At 40.5% G+C, this 13,686-nt stretch overlaps 1 protein-coding gene across 3 annotated transcripts in view; it reads left to right on the top strand.

Annotated features, from left to right (window-relative positions):
- Positions 1–13,686, top strand: part of ano3 (anoctamin 3) — a 44,041-nt gene that overhangs the window by 18,001 nt on the left and 12,354 nt on the right. Inside the window, exons 3-13 of one of the 3 annotated variants that reach the window (XM_074632637.1) lie at positions 985–1,115; positions 1,240–1,395; positions 1,487–1,587; positions 1,697–1,741; positions 4,235–4,366; positions 4,887–4,993; positions 7,265–7,320; positions 7,425–7,546; positions 9,984–10,118; positions 10,236–10,329; positions 11,603–11,663. In XM_074632637.1, the coding sequence (XP_074488738.1) occupies positions 985–1,115; positions 1,240–1,395; positions 1,487–1,587; positions 1,697–1,741; positions 4,235–4,366; positions 4,887–4,993; positions 7,265–7,320; positions 7,425–7,546; positions 9,984–10,118; positions 10,236–10,329; positions 11,603–11,663 (1,140 nt within the window). Of the gene's footprint in view, positions 1–984; positions 1,116–1,239; positions 1,396–1,486; positions 1,588–1,696; positions 1,742–4,231; positions 4,367–4,886; positions 4,994–7,264; positions 7,321–7,424; positions 7,547–9,983; positions 10,119–10,235; positions 10,330–11,602; positions 11,664–13,686 lie in introns of all 3 variants that reach the window. The other 2 variants (XM_074632636.1, XM_074632635.1) reach the window with 2 other exon arrangements.

Here is a 13,686-nt window from a genome sequence, read left to right as displayed (position 1 = left end):
GAAGATGCTGAAAAAACTAAACGGTCACAGCTACTGATTTTACATTAAAACTAAGTTCTTTCTGTCCAAGGCCCAATAATGAGCTAACACACACTAAAACACATTGTTGTCTAGAGACTCTAATTTAACTTCAGTTACTTAATGAAGCTGCTAAGTCTTGACGCATCCGTGATTTAAACGAAGTGCAAAGAAAAAAGCTAATTAACCAATGCAGCTTTTTCCCCCACACATATTTATAATAATAAAAAATTGGTCATTGATATTGTTGGAATAATTTCCATTTCTCACACTTGATTTCAGCACAGCAGTGTAAAAAGGCTCTGACTGTAGTCACACCGAGCTGATCTGAGACATGACTCTGGAGAAATGAGCCAAGCTGTCACACATTGAGCTGTGAAATGATACATCTCCCTGTAGCTAGAAGGTGTAAACTGTGTCCATGTCATGCAATTAAAGTGCATGTGTCATGATATTTATACAGATGGATTGTTATACCCACTAAATCTACTTTCCTCCTCATAAAAGCAACACATACTGTACCACATATCATTAGACAATGGAAAAGCCTTCATATGCTCTGCTGCAAAAGAGCTTCTGCTCGTCAATAAGGCAGACTTCTTCTTGTTTGCGGCAAAGAAAGGGAATCTGATGAGGTTTCAAAACACTGAGCTTCCAGAATAGGATTTCATAGCACAATCTGGATCGTTTGCAACATTATTTTGTTTGTGCACATCAGTGGGATGAGATTCAGAAATGAAACACTTTCAACATCGGTGCATGGATCTGTTAAATTGCATCAAGGTGTTTCTCTCAAGCTGGCGCCCACATTTAAATCACTTGGATTTAGCTCAGATCTAATTTCAATGTTGGCAATTGGATTAAGGAAAATATTGACTCGACCAACCACAATACAGATGGGATGCTTTGTGTGGTTAGTTACCAGTTCAACAACTGTCTCATTGATGGTGCTGTGTTTGTGTGCAGCAGAAGATGGAAATGATCAGTACGTGGAGGAGTCCGAGGTGACTACGACTGAAACGAGAGCAGACGAGTCCTTCCCTCTCCAAAAGCCTGTCACACGTGCTAAATTAGAGGCCCGCACAGATTCAATTCAGGTACCACGCTCCCAGTAATCCACAGTTATTGGCACGAATGTTCACAATGTCACTGAGAAGCTTCAAACATCATCAGTCCTGTGTTTTGCATCTAAAATTCATATATGAAACATTGTCGCTACAGGGAAAGAGTCCAGCTCGTTCCTCTGGGTTGTTTTTCCGAGATGGGAAAAAGCGTATTGACTACATCCTGGTTTACAAGAAGTCCAGTCCACAGGTGGAAAAGAGGTGCACCTTTGAGAAGAATCTACGAGCTGAGGGTCTAATGCTGGAGAAGGAGGTAAACAAATGATTGGTTTTAGAAGACTTTTATTTCCTTGATTGATTTCTCAACTCAGTTGTCAAACTCCTGTTTCTTTTTCATCTGAAAGCCCTCGTTGACGAACAACGACATCATGTTTGTGAAAATCCACGCTCCTTGGGATTCGCTCTGCAAATACGCAGATCAGATGAACATCCGAATGCCTTTCAGGTAACCGTAGTTAGAATAAAAAGACTCTGGAAGGTGTGAAGGTCAGTTTTATTTCAGTGGCTGGCAACTTCATCCAGTCTCTCTAACTTGTCTTTTTTTATTCTTTCAGGAAAAAATGTTATTTTACGGACTGGAAGAGCAAAACCTTGAGCAGGTAAGTAGATTTAAGGTATAGGATTTATTTCTCCGTTGCTCTCGGGGAGCAGGAAGCTGGATGCTTCAGTGCCTCTAATGAAATTTGTGAGCAGCTCAGCTGCGAGGCTTTAAAGCGAGCTGTGGATGGTGTTTTAATACTAAAGTTATCAGTAAGGAACTCAAACAGAGAAAGTTAGCGCATCATTGATCTTTTTAACCCAAACACTGAGTGAGTATTAATTAGTCCAGAATTAATCAACCAGTTACACAGACTGTGAGTAAATAAACGCTACGTATAGAGTCTGGGATTAGATTTTTAAATTAGAAAGTCACCTCCCTGTGTGCAGCACTGATAGCAGCAAGTAGCAATAACTGGAAAGTCGTTTAAAAATCAGTGATTAAGTGCAGTTGACTGCTATGTCTGTTTATAATAATGTGATTAATTAAACTCTTCAAAAAGCACAGCATCCTGCACATCAGGCACACTGTAAGATTGGCGGTGCTTTTTTCTATAAAATACTTTCAGTCAAATAATAAATGGAGCTGCGCAGGCTGATTAGCATACTATTTTTAGAGAGACACACTCGCGGGTCGTCACGAGGAACTTTTAACTGGTTATGAAACAGTCTCATTTTAATACTGAGGCGCAAACAAGACCATCAGCGAGAAGATTGACTTTTTCTATATAGTTATTCTTAATGCTCGTCATCGGTGCCACCGGGTCCAATTCCGGCGAAATCAGACAAAATCATGCGGGTTCAACAGAAAGTCCTTCACTACCGCTTTTGTCCACAGGGACCGCCAAAATCAACCCAAAATGAAAGTTCCTCGTAGTAACTTTAAGCTCTTGCTATGAGTTATGCGCATCCTACATGAACTCAACATTTTCTGTCAAACTTAAGGTAGTTTGGGGGTATTATTTGGACTTTATATTGTTTTGCTTGTGCTCTACTCGCTGCTTTGAAGTGGGCAGGTGATGGCACACATTTCCATGCACCAATCAGGATTTATCCAAATCAGATTTGAATAATAATTGGAGAACAGTTGTAGGCTTGTTTATTTATGTCACTAGTCCACTGTCAATCAAGTGGTTGTGTTCCGAAACCTAACTTCCTGTGAAAACAGAAGTTTATTTTAAAAGGACACTATGCACGTAACGAGCGTATACTGACACGCCATCCCTGGTCCGTCCAAAAAGTACGCAAGTAAAGAGGGTACCCTTTGCGTCAGTCTCCGATGCCGAGGGGTACTGACCAAGCGGCGGTATTTGATGAGTTGGGAGTGAGAATGTGTTGGCTGACAATATGGATAATATTGATATTGTTCTTTCACCTTTACAAACAGTATCTTATGTACAATTTAATGGTTGTGCTTGAAGGACACACACACACACACCTACACACACAGAGCAGACGGAGATCACACAGACAACAATCACTCGCCCACCTGTCCAACTGAGAACAAAGCCCTGTCAAGTTCAGAGGGTGAAGAGTGATCTTAGTCATTGTGAACAATGAGGACCATTAGGATTTCCTCCTGCAGTCTTTTTCTAAGCTGTTGCTCTAAAAGAGAAAAATCTATCCGAGCAGTAAATTATCTTTATGTGTTTACTAATGGTCTGCCACTAACTGACGTCCCTGTAAAGCTGAACAAATGGCCCGTGTGCAGGTGGTGACAGCTCGCTGGGTTGATATCATTACTTTCTGTACAGTACCTGTCCCCTTCACAACAACATTCATAAAATGCTCTCTGGCTACAGTGTGTTTTCACCCCCAAAATCCCCATTTATATTCATTAAATCCATATCAGAGCACATCCTGACAAATTCGACCTCTCCAGCAAATCTGGAGAAATATTACCCAGCCAGCTGATCTTTAGCTCTAGTGATATTAATGTTGGTCCACCACTTTGGCCCAGACTGAAATATCTCCACAACTATTGGATGGATTGCCATGAAGTTTTGTATACACATTCATGGTGCCCATGGGATGAATCTTACTGACTTTGGTGATCCTCTGACGTTTTATGCGTCCGCACGGTCGCAAAGTAAAGCCTCACAGAGCTGCTAGCGCGGCTGCAGACTCTTATTCTTATCTCTCTTTATTGATTATGGAGGGACCTGGGGAATTAGAAATGTGTCTGGAAAGCAGGAACAGCAAGACAGACTACAATTTAGGAAATCAATGCATGCCTTTAAACTTCAACTGGTCTTAAACCATGACTAACATGAAAAAAATGTATTGTCTTTTGAGTGGGATTTAGCAAGCTGTTTCCCTGGATCGATGACTCTCAGTCTCATGAGTCACGAGCAATGTTAAAAATGGAAAAACGATAGTCTGCAGCGTGATGCCTGCAAATCGTGTGTGTGCATGTGTTAACTTGTTTTTAGTGGGTGTGTGAGGTGGTGTGAGCCTGTCAGGGTTGTGTCAGGGAGAAAGTTTAGGAACCACATCAAAGGAAACAATCTTCATGTTAATCTGCACCGTTTAATCCTGTTTTCTCCGTGCAGCAGGTTTCATCTGAGATGTCGGCAGATCAAAAACTGGCTTCCCAAAAATCCCATGAAGCTGGACAAAGAGGCCTTGCCTGACCTGGAGGAGACCGACTGCTACACAGCCCCCTTCAGCAGAGCACGCATGCACCAGTAAGGAGGACACAGTCACACAGAAACTCATAATGGCAGCGTCTGTATCAGTAGTGTAATCTGATATTCATCCTGCTCCGTATCCCCACTTCCCCTCTCAGCCCTCACATCCATTCATGTCCTGAGCCCTCGACGTGGAATTTAGAAACCAGCAGTCTTGTATATTTTATAGCTTTGAGTCTGAACTCACAACGATAGCTGATCATAAATAAGATATCAAAATACGGCAGCAGATGTGCATGAAATGATTAGATTTCTCCCCCCCATGCCTTCCTGTCTTTTTTTTTTTCCTTCATTTTGATGAAAGGCATCATCTAATCTCATCTATCAGTGAATCGTTTCCACTTTTCCTTTCGCTTGTCAGCCTTGATGTTTCTTTTTGAAATAACGAACAATAACTTTACACCACAAATTAATGAGCTTTGCATCAATACTGCCTCTCATTAAAAGGCTGTGACTGGATGATATTGATGTATCGTTACGTGATGAATAACTGAAGGAGTGTGCCGTTACTTTCCAGCTTCGCTATCAACAATAGAGAGACCTTCTTCTCCAATTCCACCAGAAGCAGAATAGTCCATCATGCGCTGCAGCGCACCAAGTATGAGGAAGGGAAATCAAAGATAGGTAAGGCCCCACGCTTGCTACTTTCTCTTCTTGCTCCTCGCGTACTAAACATTATTCCTAGCAGAGTCACATTAGTGTCGAGGGATTCCCATTCTCATTTATATGTAATAATGTACAAGTATCCATCATGGTGACCTATTTAGCACAATTTATTCACTGAGAAGGGGATGGAGTCTAGAAATAAATTGTTTTTTAATGTTTGTTCCTGTTAAATGTACAGCTTTATTCACCAGCAACATTAGTATTAAACATTACAGAATCAGCCCAAAATAGTTAACCCATTTGTGCCCAAAGACTATATTTAGTATGATAGGGGAAAATGCCACAACATTTGTTCTGATTGGTCAAAAGTCTTGAAATTTGGGATGGACTAGGGCTGTAAATCAATACAAATATTTAATTTGAATTAATCACATGATTGTCCATTGTTAATCACGATTAATTGCACATTTTTTATCTGTTCAAAATGTACCTTAAAGGGAGATTTGTATTTAATACTCTTATCAACATGGGAGTGGGAAAATATACTTGCTTTATGTAAATATATGTATATATTTATTATTGGAAATCAATTAACAACATAGAACAATGACAAATATTGTCCAGAAACCCTCACAGGTACTGCATTTAGCATAAAAAATATGCTCAAATCATAACATGACAAACTCAATCCCAACAGGCAACAACAGCTGTCAGTGTGTCAGTGTGCTGGCTTGACTATGACTTGCCCAAAACTGCATGTGATTATCATAAAGTGGGCATGACTGTAAAGGGGAGACTCGTGGGTACCCATAGAACCCATTTTCATTCACATATCTTGAGGCCAGAGGTCAAGGGACCCCTTTGAAAATCGCCATGACAGTTTTTCCTCACCAAGATTTAGCATAAATTTGGAGCGTTATTTAGCCTCCTTCCCGACCATCCATTCCTTAAGTTTTCTAGTTCTATAGAAATGGAAATTAGTGGCGTTGAAACGAATTTGCGTTAACGCGCTATACGCCATAGTCGACATACAAACACTAAAATTGTGTTTTTTAAATGTTTTCTATATGAAATATTTCTAACACTTCATATGTGTGCATATATTTGATATTCAACTTGTTATGAGTTCATAGATACCAAATACTTGATTGTGCTCCTTGTAGTTTCTGAGAAACAGACATTTTCTTATCATACTGTATCTAGTATTTGGACACATGGGACTACTGTTTTTTCTATAAAACAGTAGTCCCATGTGTCCACATACTAGATACAGTATGATAAGAAAAACCCACTTTTCAACTAAATGGTTTGACTGTTATTGAAAATTTCTTCATTTTTGTGCACGGGCAAATCCATAAATTAAACATTTCAGTTGCGGGCACAAATGAGTTAATGCCAATTAGTGGAAAAGGAACAAAAGACAATAATTCTGTCTGTATAGTTTTCCTGCCGGATGGTTTGTGTTTATTATGCCACTACTAAAACCATCAGAGTCACCAGTGAAAGAGTCTGTCTAGATTTAGCTGTTAATTTGGCTTCATGCAGAGATAGTAGCGTTTGTGTGGGGAATTATGCCTTTGTTTGTTGTTTTGCTGTGGGATAATTAAAATGTGCTGCTGCTGAGCTGTTGGTGTCGTCCAACTTGCGGCTGATCCCTCCTCTCCTTCTGGCTGTTGTTTTTTGGTATCGACAGTTACCAAACCGCCCGTCCACTCCCACATCTACTATCTTGTCTGACTGCCGCCGACATGTTTTGCTGATTAGAGTTTGGCCTTGAAGGGTTGGAACGGATTTCACATTCATATTTTAATACTGTTGACCACTCTACTTTCCAACAAATAAGATCAGCTCCGCAACAACAGTGGAAAATCCTTCTCAAATCCACCATCCTCCATCTGCTGCTGTTCTCACTATCTATAGTCTGAGTCAGGGGATGACAATGGAAATGAATGCACTATTGTACTGTGAAAAACAACATTTCATTCATTACTGCTGCATATGGTACACTACCTGCAGCCAATTCAGTCAGTTTATTGTGAGTGAGTGATTTTACACCAAGTAATTATGGTAAATCTGGTTAATTTCAGGTGTTTGCATTTGAACATCTAACCTGAGTGTTTTACGCCTCTAATGTGCTTGTCTAATGCAGCTTGTCAGTTACACAATGCAGTAAATTGTAATGACTGTGGATAAGTGGGTTTAATGAATCTTTCATTGGACCCCTCTCTCATTCGTTGTGCTTTTCAAGCTGCATCCTTTGACCTGACATCATGGTTTATTTTACTGCAGGTATCACCCGGTTATTGGGCAACAACACATATGAGGCTGCATTTCCTCCTCATGAGGTGAGAAGATGTTTAGTTGTGCTGAAAAGCCGTAGAGACTCACACATTGTCAAAGTGTAAAATTCCTCCTGTAATGAAGAGTTCCCTTCTCTTTGTCTCATCAGGGAGGTTACAAGAGCAGACACCCAATTAAGACGCACGGCGCCCAGAACCACAGGCATCTCCTGTATGAGCGCTGGGCCCGCTGGGGAATCTGGTACAAATACCAGCCTCTGGACCTCATCAGGTAAGAAACACAGAGCTGTTTTTGGACACTTGTTTAAATAGAGCATACAGTAGAGTTGTTCATCACCCTGTTTAAGGTACACGCCTATGAAGATATCCAGGTTTCTGATCACAGTCTGCTGTCTGAACCGGCTTCTCATAAGACTGACAAGGAATGGTTTGACGTTTTGGAAAATACACTTATTCACTTTCGTGCCAAGAGTCTGCTGAGAAGATCAATACCACTCTTGAAGTACAGAGCTGGATCCAGGAGGCGATGAGATTTAAGACTGGAAATGGGAAACTACACTATATAAGTCCATGTAAAACCACACAGATATTTTGAATGGTGTACAGAACAAACATGGTAATTATTGAGTTTTAGAAATGCAAGTTGGCAGATTATTTTAAAAGTTTGGACAGAGCCAGGCTACGGTAGCTGTTTCTCCTTGCTTCCAGTCTTTATGCTAAGCTAGGCTAATTGCCTCCTGAGATGATAAATTATAAATTTGTCAACCATCAGAGATTTTTATCAAACTGTTACAAAGGTAACAACAGTTGTATTGTGGAAATGTTTCAAATAAAGAAGCAGACCTGCTTTATGTCAATATTGCATTTACAGTGGCTATAATCAATATTTTTATAATAACAATCTATCAAATGACAATGTGAAAACAATGTGAGAGCGGTCGCTCGTAGTGATGAACCTACAGAGAATTATCACCCGAATCTGCAGCTCCCCTCAGCTTTAGGCTGCATTCACACAAGATCAGACGTTGCGGCGATTCTCTGCTGAGTTGTGCGGCAAGTCACTTTAATGGCCCATTAACTGCGACGATTAACATCTTTGTTCCCTCATGGCTGCGTTGTACAGCTCTGGACCGCCGGTTACATGATTAGCCACCATAGCCTGACGTCGGGTTGCGTTTCTCCAAAGGTTCATTCTGTTTCTACTTTCCCACCGCAGGCCAATGCGTTGTTTTTTGGCAGCCGCAGCCCAAATGCATTACCCCCATTCATATTGAATAGACAAACTTGCTCTCATTACCGCTCTCATAGTGTCATTTTCAGCTGCAGCGGGCAGCTGTTTCCAATGGATAAAGCTCTAAAAATCCACTGTACACAACCTGCTCAGCATCAAACAGCAGACAATTGCAGTTTAGCGACTAGCTGGTGAACAGAGTGGAGCAGCTGAAGACTCAGATATTTCTGTCAGGAGTTGGTGGAGACCAAAAACAGAGCTAAAAGAGAGTAAATATTGGACAGGTGGACAGAATCACGACTCGAAATGAATGATAATGTTGCAACACGTCTGCTATTGCTGCATTCACATGGAATCAGGCCGACAGTAGACGGCAAACCAGATATCATGTTAATGGACGAAAGCAGGAGGGTAAAATTAGGTGAGGCCGGAAGAGAATACCGGTAACAGTGGACGCCATTGCCCAAAATTAAAATATTTTAACTTTTTTCCTTCCTCCGCGATGAAAAACAGCCGGATGTTATATAGCTCCCTCACACAAGGAGAAAGCTGTTTAAGTTTGCAATAGAATATTAAGAGATATCCGCATTTTATAGCTACATGCATTACTAGAACAATTACATAAAGAGGTAGACACAAAATAATTTTATTTAATATATTTTATTCCATCACCATAGCAACATATCGCCATGCGTGTTTCATTTTGCCGTACTGCCAATCTGTTGGACTGTTTGTTGTTTTTTCCCATGATGTGTTGTCCATCTGCCGTCTGCCTGATCCGTGTGAATGCAGCATAAGTAATGAGTTCTGTGTATCAACTTTAAGGGTGATGATATGTCAATTTTGTGTTCACAACTTGTTTCCGCTGCCCCCAAGTGGCAAAAAAAGCAGTTATTGATGTTTTTTAAAAATTGTTGTTTTTTATCATTCTGATGAAGTTCCTTTTTTTCAGGAATTTCATTCATTGGATTGGCGTTTCAGAACATTGTTTTATAAAACAATATATACTATATTGTGATAGAAGATTGTATCCATCTTCCACCCCTATATCTTGGTTACAGAAACCTAGTGTATATTACGCCTTTTCCTGAAACCAGGAACCATTACTGGGATACTAGTATGCATGTAAACAGACTTAGGGAATATTTGCTGTCCCTCCTCATTGTTAATACAGCGTTGCATACACACTTGGGAGTTGCCTAATACAGCTAATTGCCACTGAGCTGCTTTACTGCAGCAGTTGTGAAATAAGTGTCCTGCTCAAGGACACCCTGAAAGCTGTGGTTTAGGAAGCAGATACAGTTATTGATTCATTTCCCACCACATTATACTGTATGGCCTTTCAGCCCTGCAGCCTCCCCATCCATTAGATTACCACAACCGCCTCACAGTACTCTAACACATGGCCAAGTTTAATTAACAGTCAACACAGTTTATTGGCAAATGTTGACCGCTCTGTCTCTCCGTCTCTCTCCAGGCGGTACTTTGGTGAGAAAATCGGTCTTTACTTTGCGTGGTTGGGCTGGTACACCGGCATGTTGATCCCTGCCGCCCTGGTTGGCGTTTTTGTCTTCCTCTATGGCCTCTTCACTATGGACTCCAGCCAAGTCAGGTCAGTTCACACAATCTGCTGATATAAGATGCACAAACTCTCTTGTATTGACATAAATGTAGAATACATGTATATTCTTGGTTGTTGCTGTCATTTCCTGATTCATTGTGTCACCAGTAAAGAGATTTGTGAAGCCTACACCACCAAAATGTGTCGTATGTGCGAGAACTGTAGCACGTGGAACCTGAGCGACAGTTGTGTCTATGCAAAGGTCAGTGCAGCTCTGATGTTCATCTGTAGTCACAACATTTCAGTATGTTTCCTTATCTCTTCTAGCGCGCTACAAACTTGTTACGAACATTTTTAGGTCCAAAAACTCTCATCACCCCATAAACTAAAGAGTTTTAAAGTTGTCTTTTGAATTAAAGTATATCATGATCACAAAGAGAAATAATGACGTATTTGAAACGATTTGAAAAGATATTGAAATAAAAATCTATATTTTAAAGGTTAGACATTTTTTGAAATACACTTTATTACTTTCTTTACTTGGCAAGAGTAAAGTAAGAAGATCAGTACCACTCTCATATGTGTCTGTTAAATATGAAGCAGCTGATTAGCTTATTTCAAAGAGCAGAAACAAGGGTTGGCAGCTTTCCTAGCTTTGTCCAATGTTAAAACCACAACTTGTCATTCTTAAAGCTGTTTCTCATCAGTGTGATGTGAAAATGTTTTACTGAAAATCTGTGTGCGAATTTTCCGCATGACAACTATGCACACCAGTTCCAGTGCAAATTATTTGTGTTGCTGTGTTCCATTTTCGTCAATGAGGCCAAATTTCTTCCTAAATAGTGCCTGTGTCCACTCTATAGACAGAGAATGTCTAAGGGGATCTAATCGGACCCCAAATGTGATGCTAACGCTAGCCGTTGTGGCGGCTAGCCCTGTTCCGTGACCACATATAACATTAGCAAGTGCATATCTGCTACATTTCCATCTTCATCGTATCCCAGCTGCTGAGCGACCTCAAGCCATATATTGTCCTTTATTTGGTTGTTGAGGTAGTAGTGTTTGTCGTACATTATTGGATGTAGAGAAGGGGACGACCCATTGTTATTCTGACACAACAACAGTTTCATCAGAACATTTTATTGGTCAAACATATATTTCCTCAAACATATATTTCCGTCCGAATATTTTTTCCCCCGCACAAATGTCCTGCAGGGCTGTGCTAGCGCTGATAAGAACCCACAAAACCAGTTTTTATAAATTTCTATGGTACATCATACAGACATGAGAGTGGTTTCAATCTTCTCATCTAACTCTCGGCAAGAAAGCAAATAAGCATATTTCCCAAAATGTGAAATTATTCCTCTAGGAAATGTCTCATGTGAGACGATGTTGATCATCACAAAGTCCTGACATGTATCTGACAAAAGTGAAGCTGTTGAAATTGAAAATATATCAAAGTCTTGATTCAGTTTCATGCCACCATTTCAGGAAGCACATTCTCAGAGCAGCTCTTCATGTGCTTGTGTTTCTAGGTGACCCATCTGTTTGATAACGGCGGCACTGTGTTCTTCGCCATCTTCATGGCTATTTGGGGTAGGTGTTTTTTTTTTCTTGTCCCTTTCCTGATTTTGTCAACACTAGTTGTATTTCATCAACTATGTGCTTCACTTGATACAAATCCTCCTGGAATTCAAATCTATTTATACAATAGTGTGTCAGTGCTCGTGCTTCCACTCTCCACTCAGCTCCTCCAAACACATTAAGCTTTCAGCCGAGAATTCAATACAGTAAACACTCTGCAGTGCAAATACAGAAGATCTTCACTCTGTAATACATTTGTCATCGAATATATCGTGGGTAGGTTTCTCTGATTGAGCGTCTGCTCTCACGCTCCCAGTGCCGTCCTGATGTAATTAGTCGGATAATTAAACATTTCTCCAGGGTGAGACGGTATCGTTCGCCTGTCAGCGTTATAGAATTGCACCATGATAGCGGTGTATTGCAGCTACGGTTCCCACAGCTATAATATCTTTGTAATGTAGAGTGTGAGCAGCGTATGGCCCAGAGCCATCTATCTGCCAGCATGGTAAATAATCACCTGTGCACAGAGGGAACACTTGGCACATTGTGTTCTGGGTTTGGGCTAAATGAAAGCCAAGGAGAGCCGGAGAGCCGAGGGAGGTCCAGCCAGCCTCGCTGATTGAGGTCTGTAGCTCTGAATCCTGCATGAAGGCTTTTGGCAATGTGGACCAAAGTAACAGTACTGCACCACTGAGTGAGTGCACTCGAGGTCTGCTGTGTGCGAGCGTGTGTGTGCGTGTGTGTGAGATAAAGATGAAAAATTGGTTAGCCCAAGGGACCGAATGTAGGCATCTGAGAAGGCTGCATTTCTCTCTCTTAAAACAAAAGTGGGTCAGGCTATATTAAACTTCAACATCTTTAACAGCAGTCAAAGTTGTTCTGACTGAGGATTCATATTCTGGAGCTTTTTAAGGCCACGATTCCTCTTTGTGTCCCGAATTTATCTTCATCACTGGAATCATTTACAGTAGTTTTACTGTAAATGTATTAACAAATAACACATGTAGGGCTACAACTAAAAAAAAAATATGAATTAAAGCTAGAGTTGATAGTGTTCTTCAAAAACATTTTTTGTTGTATTTGTTAAAATTGTCATTACATCCCGACAGCAATCAATAGATTCAATAGAATCTAATCAATCTAATCATTTCATTCAACCCGAATGTAATGATTGCACAGATTTATTGCAGTGTAGACCTCTCTGCCTGTGCACTCATTGCACATCACCGGAGTCTTCCACAAGCTGATAGCTTGACAGCTTTGAGTACTAACAATAGCCATGTTTATGTTCATATAATAATTTTGGGGGAGTAGCTTTGGAGGGAGGCCTGAACGGACTGTCAGTGCTGACTTGGCGACTTTCTCACTAGATTTAGGGACTTTTGGAGCTAGTCAGCAGCTAGTGCTGCTACAGTAGCTACTCTCATTGGAGACTAGCTTGCTCTTGCTAGTTTTTTAAGATCACCAACCCTAGCTTTAATCTGCTGATTATTTTCTTGATTAATCGGGTAGACTCAAAAATCCCACAAAATAGTAAAAAAAAGTCCAAAAGCCCAAGGTGATGTTGTGGAACAGTCTAAAACCTTAAAATATTCAGTTTACTATCAAATATGACAAATAAATGCAGACAATTCTCATAATTGAGTAGCTGGAACGGAGAGATGTTTGGCAGGTTTGCTTGAAAAATGACTTAAAATAGTTTACGATTATTTTCTGTTCATTGATTGATCAACTAATTGTTTCAGCTCCAAACACGTTCTATGTTCAGATGTATAGAAGAGCTATGTTAAAGAGGACCTATTATGCTTTTGTGAATTTAAAAGGTCTGAAAAGTTACAAAGCCCAAAGTCCACTTCAAATGGAGTTACTCTCCCCCACAGAAACACTGCTCCTGAACTGCCTGAAACACCTTGATTGAAGTCTCGCCTTTTCTTCCGTAACGTGGTGATATCACCAAGTAATACATTTACATAATACCTGCCTAGCGGCTAGTTTGGTATGCCTTCGAACAAGGCTAGTTAGAACGGAGCTGGAG

Source organism: Sebastes fasciatus, chromosome 4 (assembly GCF_043250625.1).
Source record: "Sebastes fasciatus isolate fSebFas1 chromosome 4, fSebFas1.pri, whole genome shotgun sequence".
Taxonomy (NCBI): domain Eukaryota; kingdom Metazoa; phylum Chordata; class Actinopteri; order Perciformes; family Sebastidae; genus Sebastes; species Sebastes fasciatus.
Note: the sequence above shows the minus strand (reverse complement) of the source record. Positions and strands in the feature narration are given on the sequence as shown.